Consider the following 24830-nt stretch of genomic DNA (forward strand, 5'->3'; position numbering starts at 1 on the left):
GGTACAGTCTTGCTGACACACTTAACTTTGGCGCCCTCTTTCTAGTATTTGTTGAGTCACCGCAAAAGCGGATATACGAATTCAGTCCGCACCGCAATACGGATAGAGAATTCAGTCCTCCACAAGTTTCATTTGAATATTTTTTTTGATAAAATCAACAGGGGGCAATATAATTGTCAATAAAAATGTTCAACTCCTAATTGACGACACTTTTTTGGTTGTAACTTTTTTTCCTTGACAGCTATTAAAAAATTTTTCAAACAAAAGTTGTAGCAAATATTTTTCCCTATAAAACTAAAAAAAAAAAAGAAAAAATTCGACCAATAGGAGATATCCAAATTTACCCGTATTTTGAAGATGGCCGCCGACGCACAGGGAAATTTTGTTGGAACTCTGTGAATTCGGGCATCTCCTATGACCTTCTATTCACCCTCAGAAAATTGACTTGTCTATCCGTTTTGCCATTTTCAGATACTACTTTACTGTACTAGATGCATTTTACAATTAAAGCTTTAAATTGTATGACAAAAGTTAGAAAAATTATATATCGTATCTAAAAACACTTTTCTAAAAAAAATAAAAAATACACCAACTTTGTATATGCAGCAAATAGAATTTAAAAAATTAAAAATTCTTAATTGTTAAATTAACTTTAAACTAATTAACTTTAAACTATTGTTAAAAAAATTAATTCTTTAAAAATAGCCGTGAAATCAAACTGCTTTAAACTAATATTAAAAAATTAATTCCTTAAAAATAGCTGTGAAATGTAATAAATATAATGTAACTAAATAATTATATGTTATCAGTTCATATATACAGAATATATCTAAACAAACATACATGGAGCACACATCAGATAATAATCCAAACTGAAGAATCCTGAAACATTTTTTGATCTGAGCTTTCTTTTTATTTTTATACGGTGTAATAATTAAATATTTAATCAATTACTTAATATCTAAATAATTTGGATTCCTCTACAATCATCTATTGCAATCCAAAAATTAAGTTATATATCGCTTAAATTAAATTAAATTAAAAATATTTTATTTTTTTTCTATTTGTTTTCTGCAGATACAATGTTATTATAATAAGGTGCATACACGCTTGTAAATAACACAATTACTTGATAATTAATTACTCTTCGTCTGTAATCATACTTGTGCCACGTGCGCGATTTTTCATGCTGATCGAAGATAAATAATCGTGTCTGACGTTAGCAAGTAAAATCCCATACTGAGAAAAAAAATTGTTAACTTGACTAAACGGTTTAATTAAATTATTATTTTTTTAATTGAAATATTTAAGTATTTAAATTAAATAAATGTTATGTTAATTTAATATGTCGTATTTATTTATATTTCCAAAGATAATTTAATCGAACAATTTAGTCAAGTTAACAACTTTTTTTCTCAGTGCATTAACAAGATTTTTTTACAAGGCGGAACCGAATTTTGTCCTTCCTTCATTTCCAGAAACGTAAGAAAAAATGAGTGACATTTCGTTTGTATCAAAAAATATACAGATTGCAGATGGAGGGTTAATAATATAAACATATTAATTAAAATTTTATAATTAATATAAATTATTAATGATAATAATAGATGATAAATAATAAATGATAATTATTAACGATAAGTAATGATTAATATGTATATTAATTGAATTAATATTTAATTAAATATCTATCTATCAATTTTTTAATTTCTTTATATTACTTGTTATTAGGATATATTTAGAATAATTAATAATATACGTTTAATATTTTTTCAGTTATTTAATACAGTTGAAAATTTATTTATCATTATTTACCAACATTATATTTATTTATCATTATTTACTTAGCAGAATATTTACACACATGCACAAAATATACATATTTATATATACATACATTCATAATTGCTGTGTATGTTTTCTATATATTCTCCTAACAATAAGTAAATAATAATAAATAAATATAATGCTAGATAGATATAATGATAAATAAATTTTCAACCGTGTTAAATAGCTAAAAAAATATTAAATGTATGTGTGTGTGTGTGTGTGTGTGTGTGTGTAAGTCTTTGAAATTAAGATATTTTGAAATTTTCGACATCTCAGAAATTCTTGAGATCTCCAGATTTCAGAATCGAACCTACCAATTTTAATTGGATTAATCGAAATTGAAAGAATATCGTATCGATATTATATTACAAAAATGCCGTTACTTTTTATTACCGCTAATCATTTTATTTTAATCATAAGTATAATTAATTGGAAAATTCCGAATATATAAAGAGAAACGTCTGACAGTAAATAATTACATAAATTTAGTGACAGATAGATCTGTCTTTCATTTATACTTATTGTTAGTGTCAAAATACCTTAATAAAGGTATTAATTATGTGCGTTGGAATCCGTCATATTGATACGAGATAGAAAGTCCACTTTACATTTTTGTTTAATAGATAATCGTTAAATATTTTAGCGATATTAAAAATTAAAATTACGTAGAACGCATTTCTGAATTTGTACATTTAATTAATTTTCTTTCTTTGATTTTTTTAAAATAAGAATTTCATTTATCAGAGAAACTTCCTTCCCATATGTTATGTAACTGTTATATAACATGTAACAGTTATATTGTTGAGTGGGAAATTATAACTAACAATTATATAACTGTTATTTGGTGTTTACTGGGTTGCTTTAGAATAAATCTATTAGCGTATTATATTGATTGAATTTCAAGTATTTAGATCTTTGCAACATCGACAGATCTTAACGAAGAAACTTGTCAACCATAATAATTATATGGTATTCGCCACCGATAGAGAAATTGGTCTTCAGTTACTACCTTTGGACGGCAATCCTTATAAAATTCTCGGCATGACGGGACATCCACGAAAAGTTAAATGCCTGTAGATGCTATCTATACAGGGTGTACCAAAAGTCTGGAAACTGTCGAATATTTCATAAACTATGCATTTTAGAAAAAAATGTTTCAGACAAAAGTTGTATGGCTTGAAGGGGGCCATAAGATGGTGTCATTGGTTTGACTTTGAAAAGTCGTTTGAAGGTCACGTGAAGGTCACCTTCAATTTTTTAAATGGAACTCTCTATTTTTTATTACTTATTCTTGTAGCTTATCTCGAGAGCTTTCCAAATCACTATAACTAAGTTAGTATTCATTAAGTACTTTTCGAGTTATGAGGCTTGAAATAATTTCTTAATTTTACATAAACCATAAAATATCTAGTAAAATATTCATTTTTCGATTATCTTATCTTCACACTTTTATGTACAAAGTAATGAGAGGAATCAATTGGTGTAAAGAAAAAACATAGTTGTTTCGAAGAAAAAATATGTAATTTGCAATTAACAATTACATATTTTTTCTTCGAAACAACTATGTTTTTTCTTTACACCAATTGATTCCTCTCATTATTTTGTACATAAAAGTATTAAGGTAAGATAACCGAAAAATGAATATTTTACTAGATATTTTATGGTTTATGTAAAATCAAGAAATTATTTCAAGCCTCATAACTCAAAAAGTGCTTAATGAAAACTAACTTAATTATAGTGTTTTGCAAAGCTCTCAAGATGAGCTGCAAGAATAAGTAATAAAAAGTAGGGGTTCCATTTAAAAAATTGAAGGTGACCTTCACGTGACCTTCAAACAACTTTTCAAGGTCAAACTAATGTCACCATCTTATGGCCCTCTTCAAGCCATACAACTTTTGTTGGAAACATTTCTTTCTAAAATGCATAGTTTATGAAATATTCGACCGTTTCCAGACTTTTGGTACACCCTGTATATATGTATATATTGATTTTTACGAAATAACAGATATATAGAGTGTCCCATTTTAATCGATCACCCCGAATAACTTTTTTAATTTTGATTGTAGAAAAAAACGTTTCAGACAAAAGTTATATGGTTTCAAGGGGGACATGAGACGGTGCCATTAGTTTGACCTTGAAGAGTCAGCTGAAAGTCACGTGAAGGTCACCTCCAACTTTTTAAACGGGACACCCTATATGCTTTTGTATATTCTTATAGCTCATCTCGAGAGCTTTCCAAAACTATAATTAAGTTAGTTTTCATTAAGTACTTTCCGAGTTATAAGGCTTGAAATAATTTCTTAATTTTACATAAACTGTAAAATATCTTGTAAAATATTCATTTTTCGATTATCTTACCTTAATACTTTTACGTACAAAATAATGAGAGGAATCAATTGGTGTAAAGAAAATACATAGTTATTTTTAAGAAAAAAAATGTAATTGTTAATTGCAAATTACATTTTTTTTTTCGAAACAATGATGTGTTTTCTTTACACCAATTGATTCCTCTCATTATTTTGTACATAAAAGTATTAAGGTAAGATAATTGAAAAATGAATATTTTACAAGATATTTTACAGTTTATGTAAAATTAAGAAATTATTTCAAGCCTCATAACTCGGAAAGTACTTAATGAAAACTAACTTAATTATATTGTTTTGGAAAGCTCTCGAGATGAGCTATAAGAATATGCAAAAGCATATAGGGTGTCCCATTTAAAAAGTTGGAGGTAACCTTCACGTGACTTTCAGCTGACTCTTCAAGGTCAAACTAATGGCACCGTCTCATGTCCCCCTTGAAACCATATAACTTTTATCTGAAACGTTTTTTTCTACAATCAAAATTAAAAAAGTTATTCGGGGTGATCGATTAAAATGGGACACCCTGTATACATATATGTATCTGTATCTTTATTTGTAGATAACAAATATCGCTATCAACAACAACAAGGAAATACTTTTTACCACAGGTTACAACGATCCATGTATATTGATGTGGAAAATTAAACTCAGGTTGGTATATATCGATGAACAATGCGGACTTTTGGTCCTTTATTATAGCCGCATTTTGCAAATTTTGACTTTAAGAGAAAGTTGGAAATGCCATATATTTTTCTTTTTGATATATATTGTCATTAAAATAAAAATACATTCTATTTGCTTTTAACAAAACATCTCAAAAATATTAATTTTCGCAAAGAACTTCTCATCAAACATTATTATATTAATGTTATGTAAAAGCAATTAAACGGTACAAATAATATGCATAAGTATTGCCGATAAGTTATTAATTAATTGCCATTTCCCATTCATAGATGTAATATGTAACATAATATATATGTTACATATGTATATTATTGTCGTTACATCTGTACTTATATTGAAAATTGATTTATATAGAATAGTAATCAAATATGGAGTTGGTAATTAACTAAATAAATCTACCTTATATGTGTCTAATTATCTTAAAAATCTATCTTAAAAAATCTAACTTAAATCTATCTTAAAAAATCTATCTTAAAAAATCTAACTATCTTAAAAATCTTATATGTGTATAATTTATAAAATTTTCGAAATTTAATTTATATAAAAATTTTTTAATAGATTTTGCTTTAAATAGATAGTAAAAATTAATTATTTCCCATATACATTTACTCGTTTAATTTCAAATAATTTGTTTAATATTTTGAATCTCTTATTGAAATTGTATTAGAAATTAAAAGAAAAAAAACTACTTCCGATTTTATATTAGTATTCCATGTATCCATTTTATGGTGAAAAAATACAATGTAATTAAATACAAGTTACTTAAATCTGATTTTTCGCCACATAGCGAATAAAGGAATATACAGGGTGTCCCAGACCACCCGTACACCCCTAAAATGAAAATAAAGGGCTTTTATCAAAAATCGCGAACAATTTTTAAGTAAATCGGGAACGCTCTATCAAATGGTGATATTTTCAATTTTTGATTCCGACCGGTAATACGCCATCCGGATCGGAAGTCGAATTTTTTTAGGGAAACATGGTACTTTTTATTACAGATTCGAATTGTACGTGAAAAAATAAGAAACTTTTGTATCAAACGTTTTTTCTAAAAGTGCCTCTGTCAATCTTAAAATTGATCTTGAAAGTTACTTTCACAGTTATTTTCAAGGTCAATTCGAATCTGTACCATGTTCCCCTAAAAAAATTCAACTTCCGATCCGGATGGCGTATTTCCAGTCGGAATCAAAAGTTGAAAATATCACCATTTGATAGAGCGTATCCGATTTATTTAAAAATTGTTCGCGATTTTTTATAAAAGCCATTTATTTTCATTTTAAAAGGGGTGTACAGGTGGTCTGGGACACCCTGTATATATATATATATATATATAACAATGTAATATTGCAATAATATTCTGTTATATTATTGTTGTAATATTGCAAAACAATATGTATGATATACATACGTATGATTATAGTTTTATATCACATATAGGTAACTTATTATTTGTTACTTCTACATTATATGTATTATTAAGTAAGAAATAATATTTATTAGATTTATCTTTGATCTATACATATATATAGTTTAATTCTGCGTGCTCAATAAAAATAGATCTTATAATGACTAGTTAAAATTTACAACTCTTTTTATATCATGAGTGAGACGGTATGGAAGAAATTCATTTATTTCAAACCTAAAATTTATATTTTAATCTTTTTGTATTAAATATATGTGACATCATCGTCATCAAATCCGACTGCAAAATCATTAATTGCGAGTCTTGATACTATGCTGAAAAATGAAAATAAAAATTATTTTTCTTAGATCCGTTGATTTAATGGCGCAATCAGGCGGGGAAGGACTCTCACCGTTTCGTTGTCTCGTCGAAAGCGAGAGAAAATCGCTGATAAACGAAATGAAAGATCTATTCTATTATGCACAAATATTGCATCAAGGTGAAAATACAACTGCTGCCAGAACCATTTCCGATACTGTGGCCATCGAGCAGATTCCAAACCTTATACGAGCTGTTGGATATTTTCCGACAAATAAAGAAGTATTTTTTATGTTATGCTGTGTGCATATGTGTGCGTGCGTGTTGTATATAATATTATATATATATATATATATATATATATATATATATATATATATATATATATATATATACAGGGTGGCCCATTTTAATCCATCCAGTCGAATATCTCGAAAACCAAGCCCGGGAGAGAAAAATGTTTCAGACAAAAGTTGTTTGGTTTCGAGGGGGCCATAAGATGGTACCATTGATTTGACCTTGAAGAGTCATTTGAAGGTCACGTGAAGGTCACTTCAATTTTTTTAAATGGAACACCCTATATATTTTTGCACATTCTTGTAGCTCATCCCGAGAGCTTTCCAAAATAATTAAGTTAGTTTACATTAAGTACTTTCCGAGTTATGAGGCTTGAAATCATTTCTTAATTTTACATGAACCGTAAAATATCTTGTAAAATATTCATTTTTCGATTATCTTACCTTAATACTTTTATGTACAAAATAATGAGAGGAATCAATTGGTGTAAAGAAAACACATAATTGTTTCGAAAAAAAAATGTAATTTGCGATTAACAATTGCATTTTTTCTTTCGAAACAATTATGTGTTTTCTTTACACCAGTTGATTCCTCTCATTATTTTGTACATAAAAGTATTAAGGTAAGATAAATGAAAAAATTCATCCGCGCGTTCAAAAACGGTTAAAGTTTAAAATGTTAATTTATTTCTTAACCACCCTATATATATATATATATATATATATATATATATATATATACAGGGTGTTTCATTTTAATCCGACCAGTCGAATATCTCGAAAACCAAGCCCGGGAGAGAAAAATATTTCAGACAAAAGTTGTTTGGTTTCGAGGAGGCCATAAGATGGTATCATTGGTTTGACCTTGAAGAGTCATTTGAAGGTCACGTGAAGGTCACTTTAATTTTTTTAAATGGAACACCCTATATATTTTTGCACACTCTTGTAGCTTATCTCGAGAGCTTTCCAAAACACTATCATTAAGTACCTTTTCGTTAAGTACTTTTTGAGTTATGAGGGTTGAAATAATTTCTTAATTTTACATAAACCGTAAAATATCTTGTAAAATATTCACTTTTCGATTATCTTACCTTAATACTTTTATGTACAAAATAATGAGAGGAATCAATTGGTGTAAAAAAAACACATAGTTGTTTTTAAGAAAAAATATGGAATTAATTGCAAATTACATATTTTTTCTTCAAAACAACTATGTGTTTTCTTTACACCAATTGATTCCTCTCATTATTTTGTACGTAAAAGTATTAAGGTAAGATAATCGAAAAATGAATATTTTACTAGATATTTTACGGTTTATGTAGAATTAAGAAATTATTTCAAGCCTCATAACTCAAAAAGTACTTAACGAAAAGGTACTTAATTATAGTGTTTTGGAAAGCTCTCGATGTCAGCTACAAGAATGTGCAAAAATATATAGGGTATTCCATTTAAGAAATTTAAGGTGACCTTTATGTGACCTTCAAATGACTGTTCAAAGGTCAAATCATTGTCACCATCTTATGACCCCCTCGAAACCAAACAACTTTTGTCTGAAATATTTTTCTCTCCCGGGCTTGGTTTTCGAGATATTCGACTGGTCGGATTAAAATGAAACACCCTGTATATATATATATGGGGTGGTTAAGAAATAAATTAACATTTTAAACTTTAACTGTTTTTGAACGTGCGGATAAATTTTTTGAAACATTGAAGCTACATTGATAATATCGTAGGACTTTTGCAGTATTTATAAAATTCAAAGTGATAATTTTAAAATGAAGAACAGAATATGGCGGTTTTTCTTTTTACAAAATTGCTAACTTTTCTGAAAATATATCTGTACACACACATCTGTATAACACGCGCACGCGCGGCAAACTGATTTTAAGAATATTGAATTAATTTTTTAATTTATATAATTTATATAATTTTTTCCTTCAATTTTAGAAAATTTTTAATTGCAAAATATCTCCTCTTCTTTTACATTCCTTAAATTAAAAATCTTTGAAAACAAAATCTGTTAACATTGAAGTGAACGATAAACTTTTGTTTCTTGATTGATCATCGGAAAATCTATTTTTCTTTTTTTTGTATACGTCACGTCATAAGATTCTCTCGCGTTCGTTAAAATATAAATTTATTTTCAAGATAGAGAATATCATGACGGAAGTGCGCTATAAACGTATCGAGAAAATCACCTTCGAAGAATTCGTGCGACTCTACGTGAATCATCGACCGGCGTTCGGATTTACCATACGTCAAATAAAGGAAGCTTTTGGCACTTTCATCGATGAGAGTTTTACCAATATGGAAAATCCTACTTTGACAAGAGAACAGTTTATAGACGTTTTACTCGGTAGAGCAATATCAAAGGCTTCGATGGAAGACAGTGAACGTATCGGCAAGTCCATTAATTGATTTCTTTACGTGTTACTTTACTTTGCAATGTTCTTTGCTGTAGTTCATTGCAAAAATATATATAAATATAAATATATATATATATATATATATATATATATATATACAGGGTGGCACATTTTAATCCATCTAGTCGAATATCTCGAAAACCAAGCCCGGGAGAGAAAAATGTTTCAGACAAAAGTTATTTGGTTTCGAGGGGGCCATAAGATGGTACCATTGGTTTGACCTTGAAGAGTCATTTGAAGGTCACGTGAAGGTCACTTCAATTTTTTTAAATGGAACATCCTATATATTTTTGCACATTCTTGTAGCTTATCTCGAAAGCTTTCCAAAACACCATAATTAAGTACCTTTTCGTTAAGTACTTTTTGAGTTATGAGGCTTGAAATAATTTCTTAATTTTACATAAACCGTAAAATATCTTGTAAAGTATTCATTTTTCGATTATCTTACCTTAATACTTTTACGTACAAAATAATGAGAGGAATCAATTGGTGTAATCAAAACACATAATTGTTTCGAAAAAAAATATGTAATTTGCAATTAACAATTCCATATTTTTTCTTAAAAACAACTATGTGTTTTCTTACCAATTGATTCCTCTCACTATTTTGTACATAAAAGTATTAAAGTAAGATAATCGAAAAATGAATATTTTACAAGATATTTTACGGTTTATGTAAAATTAAGAAATTATTTCAAGCCTCATAACTCAAAAAGTACTTAACGAAAAGGTACTTCATTATAGTGTTTTGGAAAGCCCTCGAGATAAGCTACAAGAATGTGCAAAAATATATAGGGTGTTCCATTAAAAAAAATTGAAGTGACCTTCATATGACCTTCAAATGACTCTTCAAGGTCAAACCAATGGTACCATCTTATGGCCCCCTCGAAACCAAACAACTTTTGTCTGAAACATTTTTTTCTCCCGGGCTTGGTTTTCGAGATATTCGACTGGATGGATTAAAATGGGCCACCCTGTATACATGGTGTCCCAGACCACCCGTACACTCCTTTTAAAATGAAAATAAATGGCTTTTATCAAAAATCGCGAACAATTTTTAAGTAAATCGGGCACGCTCTATCAAATGGTGATATTTTCAACTTTTGATTCCGACCGGAAATACGTCATCCGGATCGGAAGTTGAATTTTTTAGGGGAACATGGTACTTTTTATTACAGATTCGAATTGTACGTGAAAAAATAAGAAACTTTTGTATCAAACGTTTTTTCTAAAAGTGCCTCTGTCAATCTTAAAATTGACCTTGAAAATAACTGTGATGAAATAATCAAGGTCAATTTTAAGATTGACAGAGGCACTTTCAGAAGAAACGTTTGATACAAAAGTTTCTTATTTTTTCACGTACAATTCGAATCTGCAATAAAAAGTACCATGTTCCCCTAAAAAAATTCAACTTCCGATCCGGATGGCGTATTTCCGGTCGGAATCAAAAGTTGAAAATATCACTATTTGATAGAGCGTACCCGATTTACTTAAAAATTGTTCGCAATTTTTGATAAAAGCAATTTATTTTCATTTTAAAAGGGGTGTACGGGTGGTCTGGGACACCCTGTATAATTTTATATATAATTATATTATCTATATATAATTTTATATTATTATATAGTGACTGTATTCTGATATAAATTAATAGTCTGTCAAATTTCTCATTTAACCTGTATGCTTAAGTTGATTTTTTCTCGTGCTTCTATTTAAAAAGAACATAATTGTTCCTCGAATATTAATTAGTGTAACAATTTATACTAAATTTCAAAATTTGCGAACATTATATTAGATTTTAAATACATAAAGTGTTAATAAAATTGAAATTTTTTTAAAAATATATAGTGTTAATAAAATTGAATTTTTTTTTCAAAATAGATGATTCAGTTTTCACTTGCAGTATTCAATAATACTTGTCTCTTCAATTTATATGCATATATGTGATAGGTGAACCGTTGACTTTGAAAGAGGCACACACGTATCTTAAGTTGCTCGTGCCTTTTGACGAGAAAACGACGAAGATTCGTCAGCCATCAAGTCCATTGCAAAGAGACGTGTTCTCCAATTTCCGTTTCCTCCCGCCGGTATTTAATTATCTCCTCCAAATTGTTGGGAAGCAATATGCAAAAATAGGCAGTATAAATATAGAATAAACAAGATAAACACGTCATTAGGCTTCGCGAGAATAATGTATTGTTATGTTATGATACAGAGAATATCTTACAAAGATTTTGCTATGAACATTATGGATATCGAAACACCGGAGGAAACTAAAGTTGGCAATCAAGGAAACCAACATGACAATTATCTGTAGCATCGCGATATTTCTTACGGATTTTTTATGGATATATTGCTGTAAGGAATAAAACGAAAGTTAATGGAAGTAAGCTCAAAACAAAGACCGGAACTGTTTATTTCTTGTAAACGTCAGATAAAAATTAAAAGAGACACTATTAAAAGAATAAAGAAAAGAAGAAATGTTAGCAGAATGACCGTCAACCTTTGTCCATCATCCATTTCTTCGAAATTTGTTAAAAAGATACAATAAGCGAAATACATATATATGAAGGAAAGATCAATATTTTAAGATGGTATCAATCGTTATAAAAAAAAATTTCATATGAATGTGTCTGATATTGAATATCATATCTGCATAATTAATTGCAATTATGAAGATATATGGCATTCACTAATCTTTCAAACAACATCACTTACAAGAGCTACGATAGTCAAATAATAATTGTTTGCACTCGTAAACATCGGAAACATAAATTGCTTGTAAAGTAACGCAACAATAAATATAACGATAATTACCAGATTATGTTTTCTCTTTCTCTTTTTCCAAAGTAGAGGGTACAAACTCATGTTCATTGAAAGAAAATAGCAAGCTATATATTTATCACTCAAACGGATTTATATTTTCCACTTATAATGAAGCAATTTATTCTTTTTGCACTAATTTAGTTAAAAACAGGGGAAAATGAGGAAAAAGATGAGAAAGAGCGAGAAAAGAGGAAAAATGGAGATAAAAGGAAAGGGAAAAAAAAGAAATAAAAAGAGAGAATCATGTATAATGGGTGATTTGCATTTAATGACACAAGTGTCATTCTATCTTTTTTCAACATCAGTGAATAATAAAGATAGAATAATGCTTGTGTCGCTAAACGGAACCCAGGTAGAACATGACTCATAATGACATCATTATGACGTCACCTAAAAGTCATTTTTAAGTCATAGAAAAATCATAATGATCTCATTTGATATAATTTTGGCAATGTTTTGGTGACTTATTTATATATATATAAATAAGTATATTACGCAATTACTTGTTTATTTAATTATTCATGTATATTTTAATTATATTTAAGCAACATAATCTTTTTAAAATTATATAATGCGATTATTGAACTTAAAAATTTATGATTCTTTTTGTCATCTTTAACTCATTTTTTAATCATTTTTGTTTAGGTAACTTTTAAGTGATAAATAAAATCATGATGACGTCATAATGATGTCATTATGAGTTTCATGTTCTACCTGGGAAGGCACTCCTTATGATCCTCATGTAGCAAATAATCTCACCCTCGTGCGTAAAAATTATTTAAAATATAGTCAAACTTTTCTTACTAATTTTCTTAATAACTGATACCATCATTTTTCAAAATATTGTTCTTTCCTCTTGAGACAATCATAGACATAGGAAGCACAGACTATTCCTATTCAATTTGAATTGTATATAAAACGTATTCGGTCGAGTAAAAAAGATGTAGTAACTTAATTCACTATTTTTTTTCTCTGAAAAAAAAATCCGTTATCGCTATTTCTTTTATTACGTTATCCTTTCTTTGGCTCATCGAAGTGAACGGTTTATGCTTCATATATCTATAGAGACACCTTGTGTATGTATGTAAGGGCTAGTGAGGAAAATTTACAAAGATTGTAATCGTCCAGAATCATAAACATAAGTCAAAGACGTAAGTCTCAACGCATAATTGACATAAATATGATGTATGCCAGATCCATTGCATCTTTATGCTAATCATTGTGCGTCGACTCCGATTTATGCTGACGACTTTGTGGGCAACGATTACGATAATCTTTATTCTCAGGCCCTATGTCAGCAGGCTCTATTACAATCGTGCTGATAGTTTGTCGACATAATCAAAATTAGCAGAGATTTTGTAGTAAATTTATAATCTTTTCGCTGATAAAAACTTGTAGATTCTTGCCAAAATTTGTTCGAACTTGGTTGATGAAAATTCTACATGAGAAAATAAATCGAAAACATATGTAATAAATTTTATAATTATAATATTTTAATTATATTTTATATATATTATAATATTATAATTATATTTTTTATAATTTTTTATAAGATTTTATTTTCAAGAAAATTCACTTTAGAATAATCTTTGATGATTTTGTGTTATATTCGAATTTTTTCGTCTCGAGAGTAAGTTATGTACATGTAAAAAATACAATTTTATTCTATTTAAGAAAATAATTTAAAATAATTTACACCGAAGAAATATTGCATATAAGAAAAATGTGTTTATAAGTAAATTTTATTTTTTTAATAAAGAAAACGTTATATCTCCTTATATATATTTTAATAACTATAGGAAAAAAATTCGATAATGTATAATACAAATTATAGAAGTCATTTAAGCTTAAAAAACCATGTTACTAATTTTCCAAGTCAATTCTCTTGGAAATGAAATCTGGTGTAAAAAAAATTATTTTATATTTTTAATTTATTTTTTCATAGAACTATTATTTTTTTTGGTTGCATTATCAGTTATGGAGGATGTATATCCATCATGTTCCCTCTCTCTCTCTCTCTCTCTCTCTCTGTATATATATATATATGTATATATATGTACATTTCCAAATTCTTTGTTCTGTATATGTATATACAGGGTATTTCAAAGTTAAACGATTAAACTTTGCCAGTATATTTTATATGAGTAGAAAAAAAGTTATATAAACAGATCCAGAAACGCTTTATTAACTTGTTATAAAATGTTATAACAAAGATATCAAGCATGAATAGCGGGGATTCGTTGTTAATAGATATAAAATTCGTAATAAATTCAATTTTCAAATGATATCAATGTCTTGCAATAAAAAGGAGAAATTGCATTTTAAAGTAAAAAATTAAATAAATTTCTTTTTTTCCCGACATAATAATAAACGTTTCTGGTCCTGTGTTTATATAATATTTTTTTCTTATTTCTATACTCATAAAATATACTGGCAAAATTTGATTGTTTAATCTTTGAAATACCTTGTATATACAAAGAATATGAAATTCAGAAACGCATACAAATGAACACGATAGAAATACACACGTTCCCTTGTATACATCCTATAATACTGTTTAAAGCGAAATTTTCGGTAAACATTTTATGATCTCTCATCTCGTTTCTAATATTAATAGTAACTTTCTGCGCATCATTTTTCATAATTAATCGATTATTATTTTTATGGTCGAAGAATGGCGCCTGCTTTCCAATTTAATTTCATTCAACACGTTTGTCAAATTTCACTGATGCGATACAAGCGTTAATACGCGACTGTTAATCGATTTTTTGACGTGGCACAAGACTGTCGACGGAAGGGCTGTTTCGGCTGCTGAAAGAGAATAATGTTCCACTTCAATTTTACCTTATGGTAGACTAGAAGCAAGGAAAGATTCACCCTTCGAGAGGAACAGCTGCTTTAAGGAAGCGCTATATGACATTTCGAACATAGCCGTTGTTAAAGAGAACAGTTAACGATTATAATGTGACACAAACTTAATAAATTTAAAGATTTAAAAATTTATAAAACCGTCCACGCGCGGGAGAGACAAGAAAATGTAGTTTCAGAAAAAAAAAAGAACTAGACGGCAATTACATACTTAGCATTAGATTTAATGCTTTTGCCGAATTAACAGAGAGATATGCGAGAGTTCGATCGTGACGGGAATAGCTGGAATCAAGGCAAATATCTCCAGCAAACGCCGACAATCTTAATTGGATGCAAATTCTGAATTCGTAGAACACACTTGTCCTACCCTCACGAAGTTAGGGTTCTACGGTTTTGCACCGTTACCCGCTATCAGCCTGTTTATCCGCCTACCCACCTACCTATTCTATCTGTGTCTCTGAGTGTCTATCTATCTATCTATCTATCTATCTACATGTCTACTTCATATATTTATACATGGCGCCGTCATTAAAAGAAATACAAAAAAATGTACACAAAAACCTCATGTTTTCATTCTTACAAACTCTAGGACGTATTTACACAATTATGTACAAACATTGTCTACATATCGGCTTAAGAAAAATATCAACATGGAACAGTGTAGTATTTTTTTTTCCTTTTCGTGAAAAAGAGAAAAAAGGAAAATCCTAATATTACGCCTAAAAGCAACAACTTCTTCAATCGAATTTGGTAATGAGTCGCTATCATCATTGTCCTGTTTATCATCTCACTATCAATCGCAATACTCATCATTGTTTTGTACGATGCCGTGCTTCTTCCGACAGTCCGGGCAATACCATTTGCCCTTGGGCGGCACCATTATACCGACGCACTCAAAGTGGAACCATTCAATGCGGCAGTCCTCGCCATCGCAAGCTATCATCTCTGACACTTCGTCATATGGACAGCGACAATAACAATAAATCTTGCCAGGTCGCTCCGCGGCTGACGCATTTATGGTTGGTGGCATCGTCAGGTTGTTCCGACGAATCCTTGCCTGGCTATCCTCCGTCTCAGACTCGCTGCTGTCACTGCTACTCTCTGCAGGATCGTCAGATTCCGTGACAGATGTTGGCGTAATGCGTGGCAACGCCTCGGATAGGACTGCCTGTTGCTGGCTGACTGCTTGCTCCATCTGGGTTACCTGGGACCTGTTGCCATATGTCTGTGTCCCGGTCTTGCCTCCCAAGGAATATCTTGGGACGATCGGCTTCAGATTCGGCGATGTCATCGCTGTCGGTGGTGGCGGTGGCGATGCGAAGGTCGATGGACTAGCAGAGGTCTTCCGCCATTTGTTGAACGCTGGTTGTTTGTCCTCGTCATCGCTCGAATCGCCATAAAAACGCTTCGGCACGCGTTTCCTCTTCGAAACTCTCTTATTCTCCGTCTCCATGCCACCGGCACCGATATGCTGACTTGGTACGCCAATGATGGATGATGTTTGTTGCTGCTGCTGCTGCTGCATCACCTCCATGGCGACGTCAACACCACCATGATGGTCGTTGCATGGAACAGCAGACAGTTGATTCGGTGTCGAGGACTTGCTATTAGGTTGTAGCATCGCTGGCGATGATGCGACGAATCCCGGATTTTTCCGGTAATACGCCTTGGGAATGTTTAGCTTGATCGATTCCATTGTAGCAGTCGCGTTACGCTTCCCGCCTCTTTCACCCTTCCGTCGTTTCTTTGTCTTGATTTTTCTCTTTTGCTGCTGCTGTTGTGGTTGCTGATGATCCTCGCTGATCATAATCGGCTCCGGCTCTGCTTGTTCCGTACCCAAAATGCCATTGTTGAGTGGTGTCGATGGTTGTTCCATTACTGGCGTCAATGCTGAGACTGATGTCGATGCTGGCGCGACTGCGGCTAATAACAGCAACTGATTGCGCTTCTCCGACAGCAATTTATTAGCAAGCAATTGCGGGTGCTCGTCGTAAAAATCCTCATCCGTCTCGGTCTCCTCGGTTTCCAAATCGGATTCCCGCAGCAGTGGCTTCGCTGTGATCGTGGGAAGCTCGCTCGTTAACTCGGCAGCCACTAGATCTTTCTCTATTATAATCTCCGGCTTGCTTTCTAGCACAACAGATTGCAATTTGTCCTCTGTCACGACTTCTCTCTCCTTCTTGTGTTTTTCTTTACGATTGCTCGATTGTTTCCTGGGTGAACTCTCAGACGTGGAGCTATCAGAGTCGGAACTGCTGCTAGAGCTAGAAGAGCTGCCGGAAGAAGAGCTAGTGCAGCTGCAGTTCGTGGTACCGCTCGTATCGGAATCGCTCGAGGAATCACTCGTGGACGATGTACTGTCGCTTCTTTTCTTTTTCTTAGAGGTCTTTACTTTCCGTTTGTTCGCGTCACTGTCGCATCCAGCGTTATGATTCGGCGTGCCGGGTGATGGACTCCTCTTAGACTTGACTCCATCGCGCTCGTCCTTTATGTCATCGACTTTGGAAATCACTTGATCCTCGCTTTTTTCCTTATCGGAATAGACCACGAAATAGTCGTGGTCAGCGAAGATAATACTTCTTAGATACGCGGCATCGGTCTCGGGCACGCTTTCCTTCAACGCAATATTCTTAGCGGATTCTTCCACATCCAAACTGGCGGCATATGTCTTAAAGTTGTCCCATATACCATCCATAATGCGTGCCTCTTGCTTTTTCTCTTCCTCGTTCCGCTCCACTTCGACTATATCATTATTCAATGTAGCAGCATCATCGGCGGCGGCGGCGAAGAGCTCTTCAGCGATCTCGCTTTTCTTTTCCGTTGTGTCCTCCGTAACTTTTTCTTTCTCCAACAATTTCTCCGTAGAAGTAACTTTTTGTTCTTCGCTATCCGTATCACTTTCGGACGACAAGTTAAGCGGAGGAAGATCATAAACATCGACTACTTTTTTCACAACCTCTTTGATGCTCTTCGTAGTATCGACTCCCGTGACTCCCGTCGTCACGGCACCTCCGTCAATCGTCGCTGCCGTCGTGTCTGATTTCTCATCTCTTTCCACAGTTGGAGCATAAACCACATCCATCATGTTGACATCGATATTTTCTGGTTTTGGTTCCCTGTGAGTTGCTTGATGCTTGGCCAGGAGTTTTCGCGATATGAAGCGTTCCGTGCACTCGTCGCAACCGTACGGCGAATCGCCCGAGTGCAGTCTTTTGTGTACCTTGAGTGCCACAGCGCGGCCGAAGCTTAAGCCACATTCCTCGCAGACGAACGCCGTGGGTGGTATACAGAAGTGATATATATGTGGCCACTTCTTCTGCAGGCACTTGCGGCACAGAACACTCTCCGTGCCGTGTTTCCAAAACAGGTGTTTCGTGATGTCTGGTTTGTTGCGGTACGCGATGCCGCATCTGTAACACAAATGGTGTAACTTGTGCTTCCACACGTGATTCGAGAGACGCTGTTGATTGCCGGTAGACTCTAGACAGACGTCGCAAACGTGATGACGCTTACGCAGGTGCACCATGAGCCGGAACGCCGATGGGAGACTTACTACCGAGCAGAGGCAGCAACGGTATCGCAGGTTCACGTTTGGCGAATAAATACCGGGACACAAGTGGCACAGCAACTCGCTATAACTGTAAAATGTCGATTTGCACATTATGCAGATCAGTATGGTTTTCTGGTGCATCTTCCGGTTGTGCAGATACAATTCCTTGTGTATCGCGGAGTGGAATCTGCAGTGAAAACACTCATATATCAACATTGCCGGCACATTATACGTGCCGTTTGCGCTAGTATACGTGTTTAGGTTGAAGTAACGGGACTCGAGTTCATCCAGGGACCTCCTCACCCGTGTGGTAAACTGCTCCATCTGAATGATGATTGCTGGATGCTGCGGCTGAAACTTGTGCTCCGCCAGCATATGCAGGCCCAATTGCTTGCCGTTGATGGCTATGTGACGCGCGTGATTGCAATAAACGCAGATAGGACTGGCCGCCTCGATGCAACGTTTAAGCAGCTCCTCTAGATCCATACTATCCAAAGTACCTTCGACATTCAAGTCGATGCATGGGGCGTCCTCGCCGGCTAGTGCAATAGCACCATCGATACCGGTAGTATCGCTATTCTTCGGCTGGTCGCTTGCAACACTATTCGCCGCATCTTCGACCTCGTTATTAACAAATTTCTCGATATTAACGTCGCTCGGCATCGACGCGATGGCGAAGGTTTCTCGATCGGTATTCGTTTCAATTGTGATTCCGTCGTTTTCTTCCTGATTATTTTGATTCTCGTCGTCTCTCGCATCATTACATTTGTCACCTTCAGTTTCTTCGACCTCGTCCGCTTCTTCAGCCTCCTCACCGTCTTCCGCTTCTTCGTCTTCTTCCGGATTGCTATCCACTACTGCCAGTTTATCGCTGTCGGAGTCGCTATCATCCAGCTCGTTGTTCGCTTCGTCACCCTCGTTGATGTCTCTTTCCATTTTCGAACCGTTTAACATTTTGTCCTTCGACGTCGATCCTTGGGCGTTATTATTTTCCTCAGACTTTTTGCTCGCTGTGGTGGTCGTTGCGACGCTAAATTGCGAATTTCTATTACAAATCTTGATGATCAAACTCCTGTCAGAACTAGCAACAGTGTTAAATGAAACCGAAGCTTGAGATTCAGCGGTGCACGTCGCAACTGGTTTCTCCTCTTCATCCTTCTCGACATCCTCGACATGTTCTTTTTCTTTGGGATCTAACGCATGCGATTCATGTTGCGGACTAAATAGCGATCGAGCGACAGGACTTTGTATGTTTTGCGGACTGCCATATGAGCGAAGTTCACTCTCAATTTCAGGTTCGCACGTAGCATTCGCTTTTGTATCCGCCATTGCGGTCTCCTCGGCTTCCCATTGTACTGGACTAGGTGGTTTTGAATTGCTCGAGCGTACCAAGTCAATATCACTTTTATCGCACATTTCGTTGTTTTCGATATTCATCTTCTCATCAATCGTGCGCGACGTACATTCATCTGTAATACACGTCGAATCCTTTTCTTTCTCGCTTTTATCTTCTTCACCTGTATAACGTGACACCTCCATAATGGTCTCGGTAACGCTGTCGTAAGGTTCATTGCGATCGAGTTGATAATTTTGAACCGGTGACGGTTCTCTCGATTCCTTATCGTGATTGTTACATACATCCTTATTCATTGCTTGCTCGTCATTCTCGTCATTCTCGTCAGATGAATCACCGCCCGTGTATCTGGACACCTCCATTATTGTCTCGGTAACAGTGTCTCTAGGTAAATTATTTGTTATTTCTCTTTGGATATCGAGACTGCGATCGAGTTGGCTTTCGTTACATCGGGTGTTCGCTCCTAGTTTCCTCGTTGATGCGGTCGATTTTTGTTGGCGGGAATTTTGCGCGTCTCCTCCACTATGCTTGCTCTTGTTGTGCTTAGTTGCTTTCCTCGGTGGTCCCTTACCTCCAAGATTTGTAGTTTTTTCCGGTGGGAGGATAGCCGCTGGCGACGCATTATCCGCGTGCGTCGCATCGGCTGATAATGGCGTCGCGGAGCTATACAAATCTCTATCCGCATCCGACGACGACGCGAAACTGCAGGTACTCGCGTGCGTACCCGCACTCTGCCTGCATATAGTACAGACCGATGAGCCGGTGTCGGTTGCATCCTGTTTCAACATCAGCGAACAATAATGATTGAAGAAATCGTCGGTTTCCGAGAAAACCCTTTCGCAGCTGCAACAGACCAGGTAGCACGAGCCTTTGAAAGCGTTGTAGAAATCCTCCACCGAGGTAAACGCCATTTCTGGAACGCTATGTTTCTTCATCAAGTGATACGACAGCCTTTCCGCCTGGCCGAACATGCCGAGGCAGTAGAGGCATATGTGACGCTTGTGTATGTCCCTCATGTGTAAAAATAAATTCCAGTTTTCGAAATATGTACCACACGCCGCGCACAGGTAAACCTTTCTCGTGATCTTGAAGTTGCTGGCGCTGTGCGACATCGAAGTACTCGATTCGGAGGTGCTCGGCATCGGTGTCATACTAGAATTACAGGTGCAAGAGTTTTGCTTCGTATTGGGACCGCAAAGGGACCACGTATGACACTTGGAGCATTTGTATCTCGCAGATGGCTGAAGACCCAAATACTGAGCGTACTCTGTTATCTTACGCTCCCGTTTCCCCTCTGTTCTCTTGTCCTTGTTACCCCTTGCATTAGGATGCGTCGACTGTTGCGTTTCTGACGTGCTATTCTTCGGGCTGGCGGTATGGATGTCTCGAGCCTGAGCTAGAATGCGTTTCTTGAAGCCCTTGAACGTAAGTTTCGGATTTGCCACAGTATTTCTACCGGATGATTCCTTCGTTATGATCGAATTGTAGCGTATCAGCTGTTTCTCCTCTTCAATTACATCAGTGTACACGTCATCGATGGAATGTCTTAATACATTACTGAGTGTCGAATCCTTGAGTCGTTGTTCCTCCAAGATGTTCCACATATCTATAATTCTACTTTCTCCATCCTCATCTTCCATAATAATGCAAACTCTATTATAGCGATATATCTGAAACAAACAATTGTATGTTACATATATACAATATATATTTTTGTATATGATATACAAGATACATGCGCATCAAATTTAAGAATAACGGCAAATTCAATTTTAGAATCTAAAGAATTAAGAAATGATTATAATTGCAATTAAGAAATATTGTAAGAATTTCAGGTAACTAAAGTACAAACATGAAGTTGTCTGCAACTAAAGATTTCCTGAATACAAACATGGAAACCGCCTTGTAACACAATAGAGACATTATTAATGTATTTTCACTGGGAAATCTCACTCTGACATCGAGATTGAAATCGTAGGTACGTATTGCGTCGCAATGCGTACACAATGCGTAGGCGGTTTCGTCGAAAATAATCCCTCGTCTCAATTTTCTGCTCGAGATTTCGGCATAATTTCTCGTATTAAAAAAAAAAAAAAAAAAAAAAAAAAAATCAGGCTTAAATTATCTGTCGCGTGAAAATCTTGCGGCGTGTCTAAAGGTGTCTAAAAATCGCCAGTCTCGAGGAGAAAATGCGATTTAAGGCACCGATTATATCCCGACGAGGAGACGAGGTGGTAACATCGCCGGTGATCTCTCTCCCTCCGTTTTCCCCTCTCGCGTAAGATTTCGTGGTAATCCTTGACGAGAGCGTTTCCAGGAAACGAGGCCACGCCACGAAGCTCGGGCGATGAAATCGCGCTCGCGAGGACGACTCTCGAGCGAATTCCCGCGATCTCACGCGGGTAGAGAAAGAGGGAGAGAGAGAGAGACAGAGAGAGAAAGGGACGCGATTCACGTCGGTACTTACTTGTCACGGAACGTGAAGTGGAGCCGATTATTCGCGCAACGATGCGATCGGCCGCGTGGAAACGCGACGCGTAGCCCGCGGTAAAGTGCCTCGGCGCTGCTTCGAGTCGCTGGTCGCGGTGGACACGACGAGGAAGGTTAGTAAAATGGCGTCATATCAATGAGCGCTGTACCGTCCGTGCTTCCAACACGTTCCCAGTGATGCCACCTTTTGTCATAGCGACTGTGCTTACGGCTCGCCCTGACAACCGTCCTGAGAAGGAGGTTAGTCAGCGGGCTACGAGCGGATGAGATATCGAATGGCGGTACCGATGGTCAGGAGGGCACTATTGCTACTACTACTGCTGCTGGTGGTGTTGCTGTTGTTGGTGTTGTTGATGCTGCTGCCGCTGTGGATTTAATTTGGATACACAACTGGTGACAAGCGAATGCGAGCGTCTTGTCGCTTGTCCGTTGCTTAGGACTGTCGCGCGAAATCTTGAACGACGATACATTTCGCGCGAACGTACACGAGTGTACGTCTCTGTTCCGCGTAATATCTTTGTAAGTTCCAACCTTACTCCACGACGAATTCGAATAACGATGACCGGCGAGCGAACCGGTAAACGACAGCGATTGGAAATCGTCGAAACGTAGTCCTCCCGAAGAGAAACTCTTGATATCTCTCGTGAAGCGTCGCGGGAAATGATTCTACGTAAATAGACTGTTTATGAACATATTGGGTTGCGTTCTAAAATTCACTTTTTGCAGTAGAATGATCATTGGCCGCATTCAGCGGACTCAATAGTTGGGCAACATTACTAGATTTTCCGATGTAATTCGACGCTGATTGGTCAGATCTGAAAGTAGAAACCAATCATGTTTGATTGTTACATACATTGCGGCCAATGGCCGCATTCAGCGGACTCAACTGCTAAGGTCCATATTCTGAATCCTCTTTTATCGATAAAAGAGGATTCAGAATATGGACCTAAGTAGCAATCGAACGTGATTGATTTCTACTTTCAGGTCCGACCAATCAGCGTCGAATTTACAGACATCTATACTATATACTAGACCGCTAACTTGCGTCAAATACATGTCCACGAAATTTATGTACTAAATTCTCACGCATGCGTAACGTTGGTGGACAGCAGTCACGTTTGTGATTGATTGATGTTATGTACAATGTACGTAAGTATGTAATTTGTGTATAAACTTACAGTTGAATATAAGTTATTTTTAAATAATATATAATGTTCTTCGTTCTTAATTAAAATTTATTACAGCCTTTAAAGATAAAATATATCAAAATATATTTAAAAGGTATATGATATAATTAAAATCAAGATTAAATATATATATAGAAGATTAAAAATATATAAAAATTAAAAATATATGTATATAACATTTATATATATATTTATATTTATTTTATTACAAAATTAAAAGTTTATAATGTAAAAAGTACAAGTTTTAAGGTGAAAACTTAAATATAAAGCGGCGTCTACAATGAGATTTTAAGGAGACTTAAGGCGTAAGACTTAAGAAATTGACCAATCACAGTCGAGTATTCTCTTAATTCTTGACTGTGATTGGTCAATTTTTTAAGTTTTACGCCTTAAGTCTCCTTAAAATCTCATTGTAGACGCTTTAGCTGGCTACAAGTGTCCACCATATTAATTTTCCACCAATATTACGCATGCGCGACCGCCATATTACATGATTTTCGGGGACACATTTTATGTACAAAATCAATGGGAGTTAGCGATCTAGTTATAGTATAGATATCTGTGGTCGAATTACATCGAAAAATCTAGTAATGTTGCCCAACTATTGAGTCCGCTGAATGCGGCCAATGAGTATGAACTCTATGGCTGTGTTCCAAAATTCACTGCCAGTACTGAAAATCTATAGGCCCATATTCTGAATCCTCTTTTATCGATAAAAGTGCCTCTAAAAGTGGCATATAAGCCTTTTGATTGGCTACAGGCCACTTTTAGAAGCACTTTTATCGATAAAGGAGGATTCAGAATATGGACCATAGTGTACGTCACACGTAAACTATAGACACAGTATAAGTACATACAGTAGCGTCACTTCGGTGTCGGCACCTTTGATGTGCTTATGCCAAGTCACATGACCCATCGCCATACTGAAAATCTATAGCACAGTATAAATACATACAGTGTCACTTCTTTGTTCTCTAAAGACCGCAATTTTGAGTGCGCATGCGTTAATTGTACAATTTTCAATATGGCTGCGTTATATGCTATGGTCCATATTCTGAATCCTCTTTTATCGATAAAAGTGCCTCTAAAAGTGGCTTATAAGCCTTCGGATTGGCTATAAGCCACTTTTAGAGGCACTTTTATCGATAAAAGAGGATTCAGAATATGGACCTATATGATCTGTACACGTTATCTGCTGCGAGATTAAAATATTAAGTAATAAAGAAGATAAAATTTAAAT

At 34.7% G+C, this 24830-nt stretch overlaps 2 protein-coding genes across 3 annotated transcripts in view; one reads left to right on the forward strand and one right to left on the reverse strand.

The window, feature by feature from the left end:
* Positions 1 to 13598, forward strand: part of LOC145964728 (cilia- and flagella-associated protein 251) — a 26301-nt gene extending 12703 nt beyond the window's left edge. Inside the window, exons 16-21 of one of the 2 annotated variants that reach the window (XM_083087771.1) lie at positions 2761 to 2892; positions 4753 to 4844; positions 6648 to 6879; positions 9042 to 9294; positions 11266 to 11402; positions 11531 to 13598. In XM_083087771.1, coding sequence (XP_082943897.1) covers positions 2761 to 2892; positions 4753 to 4844; positions 6648 to 6879; positions 9042 to 9294; positions 11266 to 11402; positions 11531 to 11632 — 948 coding nt within the window. In that variant the 3' untranslated portion in view covers positions 11633 to 13598. The remainder of the gene's footprint in view (positions 1 to 2760; positions 2893 to 4752; positions 4845 to 6647; positions 6880 to 9041; positions 9295 to 11265; positions 11403 to 11530) is intronic. The other variant, XM_083087772.1, reaches the window with a different exon arrangement.
* Positions 11703 to 23062, reverse strand: Mesr4 (misexpression suppressor of ras 4). The gene is made up of 3 exons (XM_083087770.1): positions 22935 to 23062; positions 22381 to 22768; positions 11703 to 21583 (listed from the first exon to the last, which is right to left on the reverse strand). The coding sequence occupies exon 3, from the start codon at positions 21551 to 21553 to the stop codon at positions 15803 to 15805; it is 5751 nt and encodes a 1916-aa protein (XP_082943896.1). The 5' UTR covers positions 21554 to 21583; positions 22381 to 22768; positions 22935 to 23062; the 3' UTR covers positions 11703 to 15802.
* Between the last annotated feature and the right edge of the window lie 1768 nt (positions 23063 to 24830).

The sequence above is a fragment of the Camponotus vicinus genome, unplaced genomic scaffold (assembly GCF_025532165.1).
Source record: "Camponotus vicinus isolate PSW18456_S1 unplaced genomic scaffold, iyCamVici1.0 SCAF_14, whole genome shotgun sequence".
Taxonomy (NCBI): Eukaryota; Metazoa; Arthropoda; class Insecta; order Hymenoptera; family Formicidae; genus Camponotus; species Camponotus vicinus.

Excerpts from the sequence above, each read along its gene's own strand:
- Mesr4 (XM_083087770.1), bottom strand. The coding sequence starts at position 21,553 with ATGGAAGATGAGGATGGAGAAAGTAGAATTATAGATATGTGGAACATC.